The sequence below is a fragment of the Macrotis lagotis genome, chromosome 8, assembly GCF_037893015.1.
Source record: "Macrotis lagotis isolate mMagLag1 chromosome 8, bilby.v1.9.chrom.fasta, whole genome shotgun sequence".
NCBI lineage: Eukaryota > Metazoa > Chordata > Mammalia > Peramelemorphia > Peramelidae > Macrotis > Macrotis lagotis.
Window position 1 is genome coordinate 139,700,857 of NC_133665.1, and position 21,729 is coordinate 139,722,585.

General features: G+C 41.2%; 1 protein-coding gene across 2 annotated transcripts in view; it reads right to left on the minus strand.

Annotated features, from left to right (window-relative positions):
• IFT122 (intraflagellar transport 122) overlaps positions 1–21,729 on the minus strand; it is an 84,966-nt gene that overhangs the window by 24,373 nt on the left and 38,864 nt on the right. For both annotated transcript variants that reach the window (XM_074198510.1, XM_074198511.1), the window contains 5 exons: positions 21,260–21,424; positions 18,652–18,849; positions 14,786–14,926; positions 11,787–11,840; positions 9,015–9,176 (listed from right to left, as the gene is read on the minus strand). In XM_074198510.1, coding sequence (XP_074054611.1) covers positions 9,015–9,176; positions 11,787–11,840; positions 14,786–14,926; positions 18,652–18,849; positions 21,260–21,424 — 720 coding nt within the window. The remainder of the gene's footprint in view (positions 1–9,014; positions 9,177–11,786; positions 11,841–14,785; positions 14,927–18,651; positions 18,850–21,259; positions 21,425–21,729) is intronic.

The following is a 21,729-nucleotide window of genomic DNA, read 5'->3' on the forward strand; positions in this document are numbered from 1 at the left end:
GAGAGAAAATATAATAGATGGTAATGGGGAGGAATGGATGGAGGGAATTACAATCAGCATCAGCAACTGTGGAAAATATGTAAGTAACTTCTATGATGGACTTATGATACAGAATGTGATCCAACCAAGACAGAGCTGATGGTATCAGAATAGACTTAAACACCTATTTTTCCTCTTTCTTTTACTTTATTTCTCATGAGGTTTTATATTTGGGGGGGTATGATTACTCTTAAACAAGAATATAATATTTTAGTAATGTGTAAATAAATTAAAGAAATTTTTTTTAAAAAGTCATCTACAAAAGTACAAGGTTAGGTCAATGTGATTCAATATAGTTTAATCTAAAAACCTGTGGACTGAACCACAGACTCCTTCCAGTTTGGGGGGGGGGGGGGATTTGAGCTGAAGAAAAAGTCATTTGGAAGACTTTAGTTTGGTGAAGAATAGACACTGAATATGGAAAGAATTCTGTGAGAATTTGAGAAGTTGTGGGAGCAGGAAAGAAGACTCAAGCTAAAGGAGAAGGATTTGAAGACTTAGGGAAAACAGAAAGGCCTAAAAGGATATGGTGGAAGTATATATTAAGAAAAGGATTCAAATGTAGGAGAAGAGGAAGAGAAGGCCTCAAGAAGAGGAAGGCATCTGGTAAGACAAAGTAACACATACATGTTCTTAAGATGAAGTTAGATTAAATAAGCAAAGGAAAAGGAACCTGAGTATGGTTGCAATTTCATGTGCAATGCTCTTTGTTCTAATGCTCATTTTATTTGGTATTTGTATAGAATTAAAACAGAGAATACAGAGACAGAGAGAGAGAGAGAGAGAGAGAGAGAGAGAGAGAGAGAGAGAGTAGCTAACACTGTGAAAAGTAGGCCTGAAATGCAGGGTTACTGGGTACAAGGCCAGTTCCCTCTCCTACACCATGGTGCTGTTCTCTTCTTCCCCTACTTTTGGTTGAAACAATGGGGTAAGAGGAATATACAATTCTGGAGTTAAGAAGCAAAGGAAACCTGCATCTCATGAATCTCATTCATGATACAGAAAGAGTTTGGGGATAGAAATACCTTAAGCCCAATGGGAAAACAGGAGAGATAGGAAGAAAGAAGAATAGGGTTTAAAAATAAGGGTAGAGTCAGGAGACCTTGACAACTCTGAAAAAGAAAAGTGAAGAGGAACTTCAATTATCCAAGTATTTGTGAAGCAAATTCTCAAAAGCAGAGCAGCTCATGTTTTCCTGACTTCTTAATGATGATATCAACCCTCTAAAGGAAGGGGGACCAGTCATGGGAAAATTCAATAGTGACTCTGATTCTTACCAAAAAGAACCTGGTTTCTGGGGTTGAAATGACTGGTGCCAATAACAAGGAGGAAGGCTGGGTCTAGTCTAACAAGCAACTTGGATCTGCAAAGTGCAGACTTCAATGAAAGAAAAAAGGTAAGTTAAGATGACCTTAAGGCCTAAAATTCTAAAGAAGGAAGTCAGTTCAGGAATGAAATTCTGAAAATTAAAAACAAACAAAACCCCCCACCAATTCTGATTAGTAGGAATCAATTAAACAATAAATCAACAAATATCTATTAAGCACTATCACATATCAAGCACTCTATTATCAACTGGGGCTATAAAGACAGGAAAAAGTTTGTCTAAAAAATGTTATACAAACTTCTAAAGATGGAAGCCCAAGTTGTTTCTGGAAGATGAAGACTACAGCATGGGCTCCAATCACAGTGAGTGTTCATCCTGTGGATTTTCTGAACAAACCCATCAACCAACAAGTGTTGAATAGATGGCTTCTTTGTGCCAGAGGCTAGAGATACAACAAGAATGAAAACAGTCCTGCCCTAAAGGATTTTACATTCTGTCTGAGGAGATTAAATAAGTATACACAAAGTAAATACATGTAAATGGGAAACTTCCCGCTAAAGGTGGTGCCTGGGCAGCTTTGATGATGATGTTTGTCCTTCATTCAAGAAGACCACCATGACATCGAGGAAGTGATGCCATGACAAGAACATGAACTGGATTTGAGTGGAGGTGCTGTACTAAGTCACCAGCCTCACTTTCTCCTCCGGAGTCATCTGGGTTCAGTGGCCAGATATGAATCAGGAAGACTGGAGATGGCTCTGGATGCGAGATAATTAGGGTTAGGTGACTTGCCCAAGGTCACACTGCTAGTAGGAGTCAAGTGTCTGAAGCTGAATTCGTACACATATCCTCCTGCTCTATCCACTGTGCCACATTTGAAGGAAATGAGGGATGCCAAGGAAACAGAAGAGAGAGGGCTTGAGATAAAGGCTGTGCAATGGCTGAATGACCTGTTAGGAAGAGGAAGTCCCTGTTCTGCTGTGAAGGAGAGGCAGTGCAAAGATCCACAGATGGGAAAGGTCGGGCATGAACAGCAGCAGCAGAGCCAGTTGTCCTGGAAAGGGAGCAAAATGTGAGAAAAAAGGAAAAGCTGGTGGGAGCATATCATGAAGAGTTAGACAAGCCCCACAAAGGGTTGACATTGGATCCCAGAGGCAGGAAGAAGCCAATGGAATTTACAGTGTAAGAGCACCTTGGTCAGAGCTGATCTTGATAATTGTGTTGGAATGAAGAGAGAAAAGACAAAGCAGGGAAACCAAGGCCAATTAAGAAAGCTGAGGAAAACATAAGATACTCTTAAATGCCCTCTATTGGGGAAAAAAGGAGTAGCAAAGAAAGGCTAAACCAGTGTTCAGGGATGATGGGACAGTGACAACAGTCATCAGAGAACAGGTGGACCTGTTCAACGTTTATTTTGTTTCTGGTTTTTCCTGCTATGGAGAATGATTTAATAATAATTTGACAATATGCCAGAATGGACAAAATAAAATAAGGCTACTAGGGAATTATTAAACAAGAGAGCACCTGGCTGCCAGTGATGAATTCATTACCAGGCCCACATGAACTGCATCATCAGACTCTGAAAGAACTAAGAAATATGACAGCTGAGTCAATGGCAGGGAATGAAGAAAGATTATAGAGAAAAGGAAAAGAATTGTTAGACTGAAGAATGGCAAATCTAGTTCTAATTTTTTAAAAGGGAAGAAAATATAGTCTACAAATTGTAAATTAACGAGTGACTCAGATTCCTGGAAAAATTCTCTATCACATTAAAGGGAATATCTACAAATAGAAGTGATCACCAAAAGCCAACATAATTAATAATTTAAAGCCAGACTGACATTATGTTTCTTTTGGCCTGGGTTACTAGAAGAATGATTAAGGTAACAGGACATAGTTTAACCTAGATTTCAACAAAGCTTTTGACAAATTCTCTCATGTTATTCTTATGTATAAGATAAAACAAAATGTTATGGCTGATGTATAATTAAGGAGATTCAGAGCTAGCTGAACCTAAGCGAACTAATTAAAGTTCAGTGTCAGTCTCCAGGGGAACAATCCAGATACCTGTGCCTGGCCATTTAACATTTTTATCAATGACTTGGAAAAAGGCTCATCACATTTTCAAATGACAAGAAGCCAGAAAGAATAGCTAACACACCACAAGATAGAGCCAAGATTCAAAAAGATTATTATGGGCTAGGACACTGGGTCAAATTTAATAAGAAGAAATTTAACAGACATAAATATAAAAACTTACACTTCAGTTTTTAAATTATCCTCATAAATTCAGGAGGCATGACTAGACAACTGCTCATCTGAAAAAGATCTAAGGTCTTTAACAAGCTGTAAGCTCCATGAGTCAACAGTATGATATGGCAGAAAAAGAAAGCTACTGCAGTCCTAGACCACACCAAGACAGACAATTTCTAGAGCTAAGGAAGGGACAGGCCCATTGTTCCTCCCTGCGCAGAGCTATATTCAACTCTGCACACCACAACTTGGGGAAAGACACTGATAAGCTAAAGGCAGGCAACTGGGATGGGAAAGGCCACCATGTTCTATGCTTCTGTATCTAAAAGCTCAGGAGGGGTCAATAACATGACCCAGTGGTCAGAATGGCTAATGTAGTCTTAAAATTAAACAAAAGCATAGCAAGCAGAACAAGGGAGGCAATGTTCTCACTAGACTCTGTGTTGGTCCAAGGAATCTATTCAAACCTGGATACTGCATTTAAGGAAAGACACTAACAATCTGGATCATGTAAAGAGCTGGGTAAGGAGATTAAAGACCCCACCACAGGAGGATCAGCTGGGGATGTTTAGCCTGGAGAGGAGAAGACTTAGGGGAGACATGATGGATGTCTGTAGAGGAAGCATGTGAAGGGCTGTCATGCAGAAGAGGGATTCGACTTGTTTTATTTGGCCCTGGATGGTAGAATTAAGACCAAAGAGTGGAATTTGCAGAAAAGCAGATTTTTTGGCCCAATATATGGAAAAACATTTTAACAATTAGAATTGTCTAAAAGTGGAAGAAGCTGCCTCAGGAGGTTGCAGATTTTCCATCACTATTAGTCAATCTGCAAAGGCAGAATGACCACCTGTTGGTGATGTGGTAGAGGGTAGTCTCCTGCTCAGCAATAGATCAAACTTGATGATTCTTAAGGTATTTCTAATTCTTATCACAGCAAGGTAAGAAAAGAACCTTAAACAGGAGAATATAACAAGATTGAGAGAGAGAGGAAAGGACTAGGGAGAAGGGGATTTAGTTGCCAAAGAAAACTTCACAACCTGTCTAGGATTTACCCTGATCATAAGGAAAAAACAACCAACTGACCCATTATCTATATTCAAGGTACAGTAACAGAAACCCTAGAATACTGAAATGTCAATGACTCACCAAGGGAATGTAAGTAACATGATCTCAGGTATTCTATGGAGTAACTAGAGAAAAAAGGAAAAAGTGGGGGGGTCTTCAAGAACAGGAAATCAAAAAGAAAAGTGGTAATAATTTCCATCTTAAATTTGTGAGCTAGATAATTGCTTTTAATAACAACTAATTGGTGGTCATATATGGTTCGTTTAATAATCTTTTGACTCCTTTGACATTATAGGTAAAGGTAGATTACGCCCATTCACAGAGAAGTAGATATTATTCAATGTGCTGAAAGTTAATTCCAGCCCTGGGTTATACATTAAACTGCAATTTGTAATTCTGCTGAGTGACTTTGTTTCTTTCTCTTTTCTTTTTTTTTCCTGCAAGGCAATGGGGTTAAGTGAGTGGCTTGCCCAAGGCCACAGGTAATTATTAAGTGTCTGAGGCCACATTTGAACTCAGGCACTCCTGACTCCAGGGCCGGTGCTCTATCCACTGTGGTACCTAGCTGCCCCAACTTTGTATTCTTTAATTGGACCCAATTTTCACTGAAACCAATGGGAACTAATCTAAGTAAGATTTTGGCAAAGGGCCCTTTTGAATCCAACACTGCTGGAGCATTAAATGGAATGGCATGCCTTTAAGCTCCTCCAAACAGAAAAGTCAGTCTTAACTGCTCAATCATCTCATAACCATCACCAGGAGTAAACTGAGGAATGGCCATAAAATGAGAAGTCTCATTTCACTATGTGGCCTGGGGAATCCATTTCACCAGTAATACCCCTTAGAACTGGTCAGAAACCCATCTGCATTTTCAACACAGACTCCACAACTATATATAGAAAACACCCTGAAGGATCAGATTGCCAAGAGATACCCCAATTGATATCCTATTGGGGGGGGTTGGGGGGGGTGATGTTGGTTCTTCCTGACATCAGTCCTAATGACTGGGGGTGCATCTTTTAGTAGCATTCTCTGGGTCTGTCAATGTTCCTAGGACCTTTAAAAATTCTTTTGTACTGCAATTAAAGAAACCATCAATAAACTCCCTAAGAAAGTCTCCAGGTCCAGATAGATTTACAAGTAAATTCAACCAAATATTTAAGGAACAATTAATTTTTATTCTACATAAACTACTTAAAAATAGAAGGAGTTCTGCCAAACTCCTTTTATGACATCAACATGGTGCTGATACCTAAACCAGTAAGAACCAAAACAAACAAAGAAAATTATAGACTAATTTCCCTAATGAATATTGAAGCAAAAATCTCAAATAAAATTTTAGCAATGAGACTACAGCAGGTTATTACTAGGGTAATATACCATGATCAGGTAGAATTTATTTATACTAGGTAGGCAGGGATGGTTCAATGTAAGAAAAGCACTTAACATAAATGAACATGTCAATAGCAAAACCAACAGAAATCATGTAATTATCTCAATAGATGCTGAAAAAGCCTTTAATAAAATAACACTAGGGGCAGCTAGGTGGCACAGTGGATAGAGCACTGGCCCTGGAGTCAGAGTACCTGAGTTCAAATCCAGCCTCAGACACTTAATAATCACCTAGTTGTGTGGCCTTGGGTAAACCACTTAACCCCACTGCCTTGCAAAAAATAAAGAAAGAAATAAAGAAATGACACTATCCATCCTATTAAAAACATTAAAAAGTTTAGGAATAAATGGAGTTTTCTTTAAAATAACAAATAGTATTTATCTAAAACCATCAACAAATGTTATCTGTAATGGGAATAAATTCAGAGCATTTCCAATAAAATCAGGGGTGAAACAAGGCTGCCCATTAACACCATTACTATTCAATATAGTATTAGAAATGCTAGTGAGAAGAAAAAGAAATTGAAGTATCAGAACTGGCAGTGAGGAAGCAAAGCTTTCCCTTTTTGCAGATATACTTAAGAGAACCCAAGAAAATCATCTTAAAAACTTCTTGAAACAATTAACAATTTCAGCGAAGTAGCAGGATATAAAATAAACCCACATAAATCATCAGCATTTCTATATATGAACAATAAAACCCAAGAGCAAGAGATAGAAAGAGAAATTTCATTTAAACTATAGACAATAAATACTTGGGAATCTACCTCCCAAGACAACCCCAGAAACTGTATGAAGACAATTATAAAGCACTTCTCACTCAAATAAAGTCAGATCTAAATAACTGGAAAAAATGTCAATTGTTCATGGTTAAGTTGAGCTAATACAATAAAAATGACAATTCTACTCAAATTAAATTACATATTCAGTGCCATACCAAACTACCAAATAACTATTTTACTGAGCTAAAAAAAATTAATAAAATTCATTTGGAGCGATAAAAGTTCAAGAATAGCAAGGACACTGATGAAAAAAAATATAAAGGAAGGTGGCCTAGTTCTACCAGATCTAAAACTATACTATAAAGCAGCAGTCATCAAAACTGCCTGGTACTGGTTAAAAAATACAATAATGGATCAGTGATTTGGATAGGTTCAAAAGAAACCACAGTAAACAGCTACAGCAATCTACTGTTTGACAAATCCAAAGACATCAGCTTCTGGGATAAGAACTCACTATTTGACAAAAATTGTTGGGGAAAACTGGAAAATAGTATGGTTAAAAACTAGGCATAGACTTACATCTCACACCCTATACCAAAATAAGATCAAAATATGTATAGGATTTAGACATAAAGGGCAATACCATAGAGAAACTAATAGACTAAGAAATACTCTATCAGATCTATGGAAAGGGGACAAATTTATGATCAAACAAGAATTAAAGCACATTATAGACTGCAAAATGAATGATTTTGACTATATTAAATTAAAAAGCTTTTGCACTAATAAAATCAATGCTGCCAAAATTAGAAAGAAAGCAGAAAGCTGGGGAAACAATCTTCACAACTAGAAGTTCTGATAAAGGTCTCATTTCTTTTTTGCTGTTGTTGTTAGGTTTTTGCAAGGCAAATGGGGTTGAGTGGCTTGCCCAAGGCCACATAGCTAGGTGATTATTAAGTGTTCTAAGGCCAAATTTGAACTCAGGTACTCCTGACTCCAGGGCCGGTGCTCTATCCACTGCGCCACCTAGCTACCCCTAAAGGTCTCATTTCTAAAATATATAGAGAATTACATCAAATTTATATGGTCACAAATCATTTCCCAATTGACTCCAGGTCCAGATGATCAAAGAATGGTCAAAGAACGTGAACAGGCAGATTTCAAATGAAGAAAGTAAAAGTTATATATAAAAAAATGCTCCAAATCACTATTGATTAGAGAACTTCAAATTAAAACAACTATGAGGTATCACCTCATACCTATTCAGATTGCTTAAGATGAGAAAAAGGGGAAAATGATCAGATCAATGTTGGGGAAGTTGCCGGAGGATTAGGACATTGATGTATTCATTGCTGGTGGAGCTGTGAATGAATCCAATCATTCTGGAGAGCAATAGGGAACTATGCCCAAGAGCAATAAAACTGTTCATACCCTTTGACCTAGCAGTTCCAATTCTAGGACTATATCCAGAGGAAATCATAAAAAATGGGGAAAGTCCCATATGTTCCAAAATATTCATAGCAGCTCTTTTTGTAGTGGCAAAGAATTGGGAAATTGAGGGGATGCCCATCAAATGGGAAATGGCTAAATGAATTTTGGTACATGAACACTATAGAATATTATTGTTCTATGAGAAACTATAAATGGTCAGACGCTAAAGAAGCATGGAAATGAGTTATAGGATCCAATGCTGAGTGAAGGGAGAAGAACCAAGAGAACAGTGTTCACATTAGCAACAACACTGTGAGTTGAACAACCTTGATGGAAGCAGCATCTCTCAGCAGTTCAAAGAGCTAGAACAACTGTATTAGACCAGCTATGGACAATGCTATCCCTTATCCAGAGGCAGAAAAAAAAAACAAAAACCCTTCAAAATCTGATGAACACCTTATAAAAATTATCTCTTATGTACTTCTTTCCCTTAATCCTAACTCCTCATACTGAAAATGACTAATCTGTAAACATGTTTTTCAAAAATATGTATGTACAATGTTAACCTGACTGTTTGCCACTAAGGGGAGGTGGTTGGGAAGGGAGGGTGGAAGCAAATTTTGTAACTTAAAAATATACATATGCATATGGATGAATGTTGAAAAAAACTTTGATAACATGTATTTGGAAAAATAAATTATCAATTAAAAAAAAGAAATCCTTTTGTACCATCTACCTCTTGGACTACTGAATACTGTAAGCTTACTGGTCCTCACAAAGATTACCTTTGCATAATCAAACATGCGGAGGTCGGTGTACATATCCAAAGCCAGATTCTCATGTCCACTGCGTTTGTACAGTTTAGCAGCCTCGTGGAACTTTCCTTGGTAGGCAAAAACATCTGCTAGAAACAGTTCATTGTTGGTCTCTCCACGCTTCTTCCTCTCCTGGAAAAATGAGCAGCACAGGAAATGGGCTCTGCAGCCTCGGGCAGGAAGCAAGCTTTACAAAGGTTAGACAGAGCTATTTCAAGGTACCCTCCCCAGCTTGGCCTTGGGAACCCAGAGGGGACAATTGTGCATCCATGTCTCCTTCCCAGGTTTTTGGGGAGAATGCTGGACAACAAAGGCAGGATTTCTAGAACCAGTTAACATCCAAAGAGGACAATCAGATCATGGAGATGTAATGTCTGCCATGTGGGCTGCATACATTCATTATGATGACTCTCCCGTGTGTTCTTTAAGGGAAAGGCCTCCAAATGTGTAAAGGATCTGTAATTCAGGAGAGATGTGCAAGGGAGGAAAGGGCTTGGGGAAGAGGAGAGAGAGGTAATGATAAAAGTAATTACAGAAACAAAATGTATCAGAGGATCAGGGCTTTTTAGATTTTTAGAAATCATGTAATTTTAGGGCTAGAAGGGACCTGAGAGATTGTCTCATCTGATCCTTTCAATTTGCAGAGAGGAAAGTGACTAGACCAAAGTGATCTCGGTAGGAGAGGAAAGAAGACAGCATTTACACCAGGCTCCCCTACCTCCAAACCTAGGGCTCATCCCTCTATAGCCTACACTCAGAACAAGCTCCTCCCAATGCTGAGATCCTGGGGTTGACAGACTCTAGAAACTCTGACTAGAAGGCAAGTTTACGGTGTCAAAGAAGGGATGGGAGTGGGGGGTGAGATTACAAGTTCTATTATGTTCTCATTCTGGTAAATCAATAATACACACAAAAGTTAACAGGTAAGGAAATGTTTAAAGATGAAGAAACAAAGCATAATTTCTTTAAACCTCTTTAACCGTGAAGCTTTTGTTGTCAATCAAAAATTCCCACCAGAAATCAGGGAAAGACATATATCACACAATTTCTCCTCCTATGTTTAAACATTCATGGCTATGTAGTCAAAGTATTTATAAAACTGAGTTTCTCTTGCATGTATTCTCTTAACTGTATTACAGTCTTACATGCTGCATGATGAGGAACTCACTACTTCATAAGCCAGTCCATTTCATGTTTGGATGACTTCCATTGCCAGAAAGATTCTTCTGCTAAACTGAAATCTGCCTCTGGGTCACTTCATTAAATCAACCCTCCTTCTACAGAATAGCCCACGTACTTGGGAGAACTAGGATCAGGTCCTGTCCCCCACCCTCCCCCAGTTATCTTCTCCAAGGTAAACATCCCAGGTCCTTAAGCTGCTCTCTACATTCCATTTCATCAAAGTCACTTGATGAAAGGAGATGAACAGTCCTGTAGATGGGGGCTGAAAAGGACAGAGTCCCATGGGACTTGTTCAGGTCGCTCACTAATATAGGCTAAGACGGCTCGAACATTTTTGGCAGTCAAATCATATCGCTGATCATACTGCCTTGGCACTCAGCTAAAGCTAGATCTCTTTCCCATGACCTGCTGTTAATCCAGGTCTTCCACATCCTACATTTGCACAGCTTATTTTTTTTCCTCAAGGGTGGGTTTCTCCATTCCTCTCTATTCAAGACTATCATGTTAGCATAGGTCCACTGTTTGGTTCTTATCAAGATCTCTGGATATTCCAGTTCTGTCACCCAATCTATTGCCTATCTCTGCCAGTTCTGAGTTTCCCCACAGATTACATAAGCTTGTCTTTTGTGGTTTCTTACAAACCACTGATAAAAATGTGAACTTGGATGGGGCTGAGGACAGAGCCTTGAAGCTCTCTCTCTGAGGTGCCGCCTCACTAACGGGGTACCCAGGACGCCATTAATCAATGCTCTTTACCTAAGAGTATTATTGTGTGCCTACGTCAGTGAGCAGTGTTAATGAGGCCAAGGTTATAGGCTGAATCTTTACACGGGCTAGTTATTTTTGCAAAGAGGAAAAACTGCGTTCCACACTCAACAGACTACAACCTCATATTCTAAAAGTAATCTGCTATAATGTATGTCACTGGTGGGAAGAAACTGAGCCCATTCTTAGGATGGGCAAATGCAAATCTGTCATTACTCCTAGAAAACCAACTCTGCATACACATTCTTCTGATGGGTAGATAGGAAGCTGCATTTTTAGAGAAGGCTTAAAGGACATGTTCATTGTTAGAAAATTCAAATGTGTTGTACACTTCACATAAACTTCTAGAAAACTTTTTTTCAGAATAGAATACACATTTGTGGCTCATTCACCCAACAAATAATAAGTGCTTAAAGTGTACTACACAATTGGCTGGCAATGGCAGAGACAGAAAGATAAAGAAGGGATGCTTCCTGAGCTCCAGGGGTTCCTTCTCACATACTATTGACCCTAAGGCCCATAAGTTTAAATGTTTTGCATGGTATTATCTGGAGAACAGGGGTAGGAGGGAAGTGGGGAAGTGGGCTGGGGATGGAACTTAGGCTTAGGGATTCCTGGAATCATCCACTCTTGAAACTACTTGATTATTTTACCACACTGGGCTATGATGACCCACAGATGCAGAAAGCAGAAATGGGGGTTAAGCTTTGCTGCTCAAAATTCTCCTGTCTGCTAAGGGAGCTGCCTCCATATAACTCAGTAAGAACCAGAAGGGTCCTTCAGCTGGGCTTTTACCTCAATGCTGTTGATCAATTCTAAATACCGCAGATCTTGTACTCTGGTAAATGCCTAAAGGAAGAGAGGGGGAAAAAAAAGGAACAAAGTCAATTGCTTCTACATCCCAAATGCCTGCAACTAGTTTGGAGTGGAAAGTCAGGTTTCAGAAAGTCAACAAAGAAGAAAGAGCAGGTACTGATTAATCATTGAGTTTTCATGTAAACTAAACCTCCTTGAGAGAGAAGTCTTTATCCTTGGGATTATCCTATAAAAGAAACAGAGAAAGAGATCTGGATAGATCAGTCCCTTTGGGATTAGAGAAAACAAAATTAGGATCCTGCATTCTGCGATTCTTTTTGCTAGGAGTAACTCTTTCCAAAGGAAAAAACAATGTGCTGCACCTTTGAGGTTTGTAAAGGGGGGTGGCTTGCATCACAGTAGAGGTGAGCAAAATGCAACTGAGTGATAAAAGACAGCAAGTACATCTTGGAGACTGGGAGGAAAACCAGGAGACAGATGTCTTTACCTGTCAGCTCAGCAAACATTGTGCAATGGGGGCAAACACATTAGCGTGCACAGAGGGAAAGAAGAAAGTCAGAAAAGAGAGACGGTTTCCAGCAAGTGGAGAAAAATGTGATCATCAAATTCCCCAAGAGACAGCGCCTTGCACCAACCTTGATGGTTCAGCTCTTGCCCGAGACCCATAATAAAGTACACCACTCATAGACTTCAGAAGGCAAAGGGATCACCAGCCATCCTACCACCCTGAACATTGGAAGTCTTTAAAGTTACCCTTTTAAATTTGACTGGGGTTCTCTGAACTCCCTCATTGGATTTCTATGGCACAAACTAAGGACAATAAAGGCCCCCTAGAATTTAAAATGGTTTGTGAGGAGGCTGACAACTTGTAGCTTCCCTTGATCCGTGGGAGTCAGATGCAGAGGTCTGAAGGGACCTCCTGTGAAGGGACCTCCAAGGCTTGAAATCCACAATACCCACATTAGAATCTCACCTCACACCTTCACCAGCTTTCTAACCATGGACAAGTCAAGTTCTCTTACTCTGTTTTCTTATGTGTAGAATGAAGAGAATTTCAATCTCTGTAGATTGATAACAGGATCAAAAGAGATAATATGTATAAAGTGAAAACCTTAAAGCACTGTATAAACTCCATCATTATTGTTAGTATCATCACTGTCATTGTCATTATTGTTAATCTGTCTAAAACTCCTGAAGATGAAGAAAAAGGTACTTCTGGAGCTGACAAAGAAAGCTCCCATTTGTGTTTCCCTCGGGTACCCCACGAACTCTCCTCAGAGCTGGGCAGACCTGGCTTGGGACTTGGCAAAAGTGAATCTGGGGATGGTGCCTATCATCACTCAAGAACCATTTGCTCCCATCCAGCCTTTCTCTGGTCTCAGTCTCCTAAGCTGCAAACTGAGAGGGACTGCCTGGATCACAGAACTCATTCTGTAGTTCTGCCCAGTGGTCATCATTCTGGTGCCTGAGACAGAGGCAGGGGCGAGGAGGCTGCACCAGAAAGCAGCTCTTCTCTGACATCTAGTGGGGAAGCATAGCCATGGTCAGGGGTGTGCTGCCTCCTGTTTCTAGTTTCAACATTGTCCTTTGAGGTCCTTGCACCAAGACCTGAATCCACTACCTTCACTCCATGAGTCAAATGACAATCTACAGATAGGCAGCAATAAGGGCAACAATGCTCCTGGTCTTTGGAGCTCATTCCGCTGCTGTCAAACTAAGAGAACCCTATTTGGGCATTTACCCTTTCATTACAGGCTGTACTGAAGAACAAATGGGCCCGGGGGGGGGGGGGGGATAACTTGTGAGTCTTCTCATGATTCCCCGTCCAGCTGGGCTACAGCGTCTGTGAAGCCGAGAAAGCGATCAGTCTGAAAGGGTGAGTGGGAGTCAGAGGGTGAAAACTCTATTTGGCTCCAGAGGCAGGAGGGAGCCTGGGGAGCTTCTGGAATAGCGAGAAGATGGGGTCACAAGGCCACTTTGGGAACATAATTCAGATCAGAGAGAAGAGCTCATCTGAAAGAGGCGATAAGGGCCTGAACAAGGGCAGTGGCTCTGTGAATGGATACTAGAAATGCTCCAGGGGCAGATGTGAAAAGGTCAATCAGCTGAGAGTGAAGAGCTGAGCATGACTCCAGGGTCACCAACTAAGAGACCAGAAGGATTCTGGCACCAAAAGTATGTTCTCTTGGGACATCTGAGTTGGAGATGCCTCTAGGATACCCAACTTGAATGAGCTTCAAAGAAAGGGCTGCATAGAAAGACTGAGAATCATCTTTGGAGAGATAACTGAACTGGGATTAATGAGGTTATGAAGTAAAAGGGAAGGGAAGATGCTGAGGACCAAGCCTTGGAGAATCCATAGTTATAGGACAGGACATGAATGATGAATCAGTAAAGAAGGCTGAGAAGTGATTTGACCAGCAGAAAAACAACCAAGAGAGGCCAGTACCAAGAAAGCTCAAAGGAAGAAAAGACTGTCTGGAAGGTGAACGTGATCCCTAATGTCAAAACACCCTTGGGGAGTCACGAGAGATGAGGACAGAGAGAAGACCATCAGCCTTGGCAATCAAGAGAACAATGGCCACTGTAGAGAGGAGAACGTTGGTTCATTTGGGATGAAGGCAGAAGCCAGAGCACAAGAGGTGGAGAAGGGAGAGGAGAAGAAGTGAAGACAAAACGTGGAGACAGCATTTTTCTGTTTTGTTTTTTTTTAAGAGCTATTTTTTATTATTTCCTAAGCAAGGAAACAACAAAGTGACTCAAATGCATGAATCAATACTTCTGCTGTCCTGAAGTTAAGTAGAGAGCAAAGGCAGGACACAACTACCTCTTCATCCACCCTGCAAAGAGAGTTGGTCTCATTTCATAAGGATTTCATTGAAATCCCATCAAATACCATGTGGGCTTGATGAAGTCAATGGTCCACCAGGTAATAAATCTAACATTCTGACAATCTGATATTCAATTAAGTACTTTACCTTCTTAGCTGTTTCAAACTCCAAGCCTTCTAAAGCCTCCATGGCCAGCTCTCTCCAATCTGCATCAGTCACCCCTAAACAAGCAATCTGGTAGGCTTCTTTGTACATTTTTCTGTCCAGGTACTGGTACATTGGGGCAGACTGCAGTTTTCATTGAAAGGCAAGTAATGTCAAAAGGGGGGGGGGGGGAAGGCTGTTTTCAGAATTAAAATGAGTAAAAGTTACAAGACTTTTCATCACAGCAGTTCAAGCATTTACCTACAAATAATAACCAGAACACAAGTAACAGATGTGTTTACATTATGTCTTCTCAATCATTCAAAGCATTTTTACATGTATATTTCAATTTTCTAAGCTCCTTGAGGGCAGAGGCTGTCTTTCTTTTTTTAATTCGCATCCCCAGAGATAACACAATGAAAGTAAGATTGGAGAAGGGACCGATTCAAAAGATATGGATAGTTAGTCACTTAATATATGTTTACTGAAATATTTATTATTATTCCTCATGAAACAGGGCAGCTAATAGGATCCTCATTTTGTAGAAAGGGAAAACAAGCCCCCAAATGTTTAATGACTTAGCAAAGGCCACAAAGGCAATGGCATGGGCAAGATACAAATCCAGATGTCCAGACTCCCAAATTGGTGACCTTCCACTAGGTAACACTGTCCTCTGCATCTCATGCCTTAATAATGCAAAAAGCAAAGCAAAGGAAATGCACCTCTGTAAGAACAGCAAGTCCAATCTAATGGTGTTATGGGGCCAAGTCAGATATGGATGCAGGGACCTGTGCTGCCTGGATGGCACTGCCACTCTGCAGGATTGGGACAAATTCCCACACCTCCCTTGAGCCACTGGCCTGCATGTGATACGTGGAGTGGAAATCTGAAGACTCTGTCTCAGTCCTCGAGCTCCTTGTGCTCCCACAAATACTTGGCATGGCTGGTCAGGGTCTCCCTTCTTGAGATTCTCACCAGAGAATCAAAGACTCTCAGAGCTGGAGGGACCTCAGGGAAGCGATCCAGGACAACTCTTCCTGCAACTCAGATCCCCTTAGGAAAATCAGCAAGTGGTCATTCTGGACTCCCATGGTGCTCTCTGACCACTAAATTTTCTTTTGCTGGTCCTTGTTCCTTCTTTAGCTTCCTAAATCTGCTAACTTCTTAAGGTTTAATCTTCATAGTTGAGAAAAATCAAAGCTTATAGCTTTTTTTTTTAAGGATTTTCAAGGCAAATGGGATTAAGTGGCTTGCCCAAGGCCTCACAGCTAGGTAATTAAGTGTCTGAGGCCGGATTTGAACTCAGGTACTCCGGACTCCAGGGCCAGTGCTCTATCCACTGTACCACCTAGCTGCCCCAGCTTATAGCTTTTCAAAGATAACTTCAAAGTTTCTGTCTGCTGTCCTGACATCTCCCCCAAGTGTTCCACATCTCCAAATGTCCTCCTGAACAGTTCCAGTTTAGTCCTGCCAACTAAATAGATCTACTACTGAAATCATTTTGTCTCCTGACTGTCATTCCTTCCTAAAGTCCTCATTTCTGTCACTGAAGCCAATTTTACTTCTAGGTACCTAAACTCAAAGTGCAATTATTTTTGATCCCTAGTCTCTTTCATTTACCTACTTAATTTATAAAAGTCCTAGTGATTCTAACTGAATAACTGACTTTCCATATCTTTGGAATCAGTCCCTTCTCCAATCTTACTTTCAGCCTTCAACCCCCTTTTCTTTCATGTTTGTAGTTCTTCAATCATCTTCTAACTCAACCCCTGGCCCCAGTTCTCCCTCACTCTACATCCATCCTGTAATCCACTGCTGAATTGGTCTTCAAACACCATATTAATCAGATCAGTCTCCTGCTCTAAGCTTTGATAGTTCATAGAGTCCCAGGTCTTTGGAGGGGAGGGAGCTCATAGACTATTCCTCACCAAGCCACATCCCTATTGTCTCCTTGACAAATACTTCTTCAGACCCCTGCTCTGAGGAGCCCACTCCTCCTCTCTGGAGAGAGTCTCAATAGGGCAGCTTTTCTTGGGCCATTTCTGCTGCTCATTCTGTCCTCTGAGGTCAAAGAGCACAAGCAGAATGACTCTTTCACAAAATAACCCTTCAAATAGTGAAAGACAAGAACAAAATTCCCAAGATTCACCTCTCTTCTCTAAACCAAGCCTCCTGTCTTCTTTAATTCACCCTCATAGAGCACAATCTGGAAACTTGTCACAAGATAGTGAGCAGAGGGTGAGGTGTGGAGGCAGGGAGACCTGCATTCAAATCGTGCTTCAGACACCTCCTAGGTAATTCATTTCACCTCCCTCTGCATTAGTTTCTTCATCTGAGAAGCGTGAATAATAAAAGCACTTACTTTGCAAGGTTGTTGTCAGGATCTGGTACAGTCACTTGAAAAGGGTTTGGCACATCTTAAAACACCTTTTAACAGTTTTGCTCTGTCATTATCCCTGGCTTCCCTGTCTATGGGACCCCAAGCCCAGATCCCTACCAAAGTCTGCTTCTCCTGATTCTCTGATGTGAGTCAGTCCCGTGGCTCTGCATCCCTGGAACAGATCCTGTTCATCCTGTCTCCAGGCCTTCCTGGACTGCACCTTCCCTTGCAGCTGAAATGCCCCTCTGCCCCCTCTTCTCCTCAGAGCTCTTGCTTGTGAGCTCCTGGAGGACTTACGTCTTCTACTCTCTCTCTGCTCTGCTTGCCTAAGTCTCCTCATCAGTTGCATCTCATACTTATGTGTCCCTGCCCCCGGCAAAGGGCTGGGCACCAAGACCCTGCTCATAGGCTTACCTACCCCACCATGCTAATGATGAACAGTCAGACTTGTCTGAGACTTCCAGGTATGAGAGTTTTTAAAAGAAAATAAGTAGCCCCTGAAGCACATGGCTGACATCTCTGATCTACCACCATGAGGTCCCTCCTCCATCAAACACTCTTGGGGCTGCTGATCCACTCGCTGCCCTAACAAACCAACACATGCCCAAGAGGATGAACATTCTGAGAGGAAACCAAAAACCACCCGAGTGATTCTGAGGCTTTCGCCTTCCTCTCCCGTCCCCCCACAGGCTGGCTGGAGGAGAGGCAGTAGATAAAGGGCCTTTGTCTTAAGGCTTCTCTCTTGGGGTCCCGGGGGTTGTGCTGAGTCAGCCAAGCTAGCTGTAGCAGCTGGGACGGGGAGACTGCTGCCGCTGGACCCCTACAAGGGCTTCAGCAGAGAGAAAACCCAACCCTCGCCTCAGCACTTTTCTGCATGAGGGTCTTCTTTCTGGAATTATTTGCTTATTTTCACTTCTCATCTGCTCCCTGGCCTTGTGCCAGACACTGGAACCTCCAGACACAGAGTTCAATAGCATAAGATATGAAAATTCTACTTTTCATTGGAAGTCATCTCCCTGCAAGATATTCTTTCTCCAACTTCCTCCCTAGCACCCAATTTCTCTTACTTCTTGCCCTGTCTCAGCAGAAACCAGTTATGTGGCAGAATAGAGGGAGTTCTGGGCCTAGAGTGGGAAGACCAGAGATAGAATCCTGGCTCAGACAGTGACTGGGCAAGTCACTCCACCCCTGTTTGCCTCAATTTCCTCAACTGTAAAATGGGGATGATAATAACAGCATCCTACCTCTCAGGGTTGTTAAGAAGATCAAATGGCACAGAGTAGGGGCTTCATTCCTTATGTCTCATCCTCACCTCCAAAAACGTCCCAGGGTGGGGTCTATTTTACCAGGTTTGCAGTTGCTAGTGACCACCCCTCTACCATAACTGGACAACCACCAGCAGTTCTTTTGTCCATTTGTGTCATTTCCCCAACAGAACATAAGTTGGCACAGTGCTGGCATGTGGCTGTCTGGGGACTGACTGCCTTACCTGGGGCACCTCCACTGCAGACATGGAAAAAACATGGAGACAGAAGATCTTGGAGCCATTGTAGCCAACGACAAAGCCCTGGAGCTTCTGCTGGTGCACTGGGAAGTTGCTGGCTTTGATGTTGAGATAGCCTCCTCCAGAGAAGCAGAGCATGTCCTCACACTGAGTATTCCAGGCCACACTGTTAGCATTTGGTTCCTAGGAGGGTAGGGTGATGGATCATTAAATCAAACCCAGACTGAGGACTTTTCCTTTAAATGAATATAATCCTCTCGTTTCTCAAATATATTGGAAACTGAGTCAAATTATAAAAATAAGAGCCATTCCCCAACTGATCAATGATCAAATGAATACAAAGGCAGTTTCAGAAGAAGTAATCAAAGCTACCTAGACTCCTAAGAAAAAAAATCCTCTGAATCACTATTGATTAGAGAAATATACATTAAAACTCTGAGGTCAGTTGCACCTTGCCCCTATCAGAAATGACAAATGCTAGAGGGGGACAAAAGAAAATAGGGACATTAATGCACTGTTGGTACAGTTGTGAACTGGTCTAACCCCTTTTGGAGAACTACAGGAAACTACACCAAAGGGCTATAAAACTGTCCATAATCCTTTGATCCAGCATCACCTCTACTACATCTGTATCCCAAAGAGATCAAAGGAAAAGGGAAAGGACTAATATGTATAAAATATTTCTAACAGTTCTTTTTGTGGCGGTAAAGAATTGGGACTTGAGGAGATGCCCATCAATTGGAAAATGGCTGAACAAACTAAAACAGGGCTATCCAAAATGTGGCCTGGGGCTGAATGAAACCCACTGCCTGTGAGTTTACTAAATGCTTTAGTAAATGAAGCTGAATTACTGCAGAACTCTCACCAAAATGGCAAGTCATATATACTTTCTATATATTTTTCTATATATTTTCAATAAAAACTTTTAAATGTAAAGTTGGACAGCCCTGAGCTAAAACATATGACTGTGGTGGAATACTATTGTGCTTTAAGAAATAATAAGAGGAGTGGTTTCAGAAAAATATGCCAAGACTTAAAGGAACTGCTACAAAGTGAAGTGAGCAAAACCAAAAGAATATTGTACATAATATCAGCAATACTAAATGAAGATCAACTACTCTGATTAAGACAATGATGGAAGACAATTCCAAAGGACTAATGAAGAAAAATTCTATTCACTTCCAGAAAGAGAATTACTCTAAGTGCAAATTAAATTATAATTTTGTTTTTCTTACTTTTTTGTCTATATGGTTAATATGGAAATATGTTTTGCATGATGTACATGTGTAATTGATATCAAATATAGATATTGGAAGACAGAGGGCGAGAAGGAGGGAATTTGGAACTCAAAATTTTTTTAAAAGAATGCTAAAAGTAAATTTAAAAAAACAAGAAAAATAATAGGAGTTTAATAGGAAAAAAAGAGCATATGGTCTTTGTCACTGTTTCAACATTGCATCTTTCAACTCCCAATGGATATACAATTTATAAAAAAATTTGTCCTGCATATAGAGTTTTATATGCTATAAAAATACAATCAACAAGGGATTTTTTTTTCCAGAATTCCCTACTCGGCTCTTGAGCCTTACAGAGACTTCAAAAAGAAATCAAAACCAGCAATCAAAAGATCTTCTATTCGAAAGGGCAAGAGTTTTTTTTGTTTGTTTGTTTTGTTTCAGGTTTTTGCAAAGAAAATGGGGTTAAGTGAGTGGCTTGCCCAAGGCCACACAGCTAGGTAATTATTAAGTGTCTGAGGCTGGATTTGAACTCAGGTACTCCTGACTCCAGGGCCAGTGCTCTATCCACTACACCACCTAGCCCCCCCCCCCCAAGGGCAAGTTCTAAGAATTCTACCTGCTGTCTTTACACTCCTCTGGCCCTGGTCCTGACTTAGGGGGTCCCTACCGGACATGCAACCTCCCAATCTGCTTCTATGACCCAGATAAGAACTAGGGGACAGGAGTGAGGGTGAACAAAGTAGACTGAGTATAGGGAACAAAAGTGGCAGTGGGGGGGGGTGAGGAGGACATTGGCATACAGGTCTACTGATGGCTTAGAAGGATGTCAGTGGAATGAAATAGTTATAGCAATAGGAAGCAGCTCCTGGATAATGAAGGATGGCACCTTACCATCCTCTCTCCCCAACTCCAGCCCAGCCCCACTTAGCTGATCTAGTTCTAGTACCATCAGTAGAATTCTCAAAAACTCTAGGGGCACAAGACAGGAACTGCCATAGAGCAATCCCCACCATTCCTCTACTATGGAAATAGCTGCAGTCAAGGAGGACTGATGCCAGCACCCAGCCCCAGCTCTCTGCAGAGTGAGGACACTAGGCAGCAGTGATCCAAAGGAGGAGAGGAAAGCTGGTGGCTCCCAGGCCAGCCTGGCCCTTAGCTCTCCTAGTACATGATCCTTCTCACAACATCCAGAATCGGATGCTTTGCATACACTGCCTATCCATGAGCAGGGAATTGCCTGTGTTGACTCTCACACCATTCCTGTGAAATACAGAGGGAAGACTGAAAGGCCTGTAATCCTCCATCAAGCCAGTCCCTGTCCTCTGGCTGGCCAGTAGCATGTTCCAGTTTCCTACCTGAAAAAGCAGTTCCTTGGTATGAATATCATACACGAGGCAAGTATCATTTTCATCCACCACAGCTAACTTGGTGCGGGATGCACTCATGTCCAGGCACCGCACAGCTGTGGCCTGCTTGAGGAGGATGATGGCAAACAGATTGTCAACAAAAATTTTTAGGATCTAGAAAGGTATCAATAAGACCAAGTGTTAGTCACTGCCCTTAATAACACCCTAAATACAGGTAATATTTGATAATCTCATTAACTCTAGAGGAAATTTCACCAGGAGTCTAAGACCCAAGGATTTTTACCATAAGTAGGGGAGATACCCTAAGAGATAAAATTGGAGTTCACTGCAAAATTGCCTCTCTGATGCCTCAGAATCAAGGTTTTTCTGTCCTGGTTGGATGAATGCTCCATCCTACAGGGATTCTAGTCAAGAGACTAGCATGGGATGATATGAATTTCTTCAGCCAGAAGAGATCC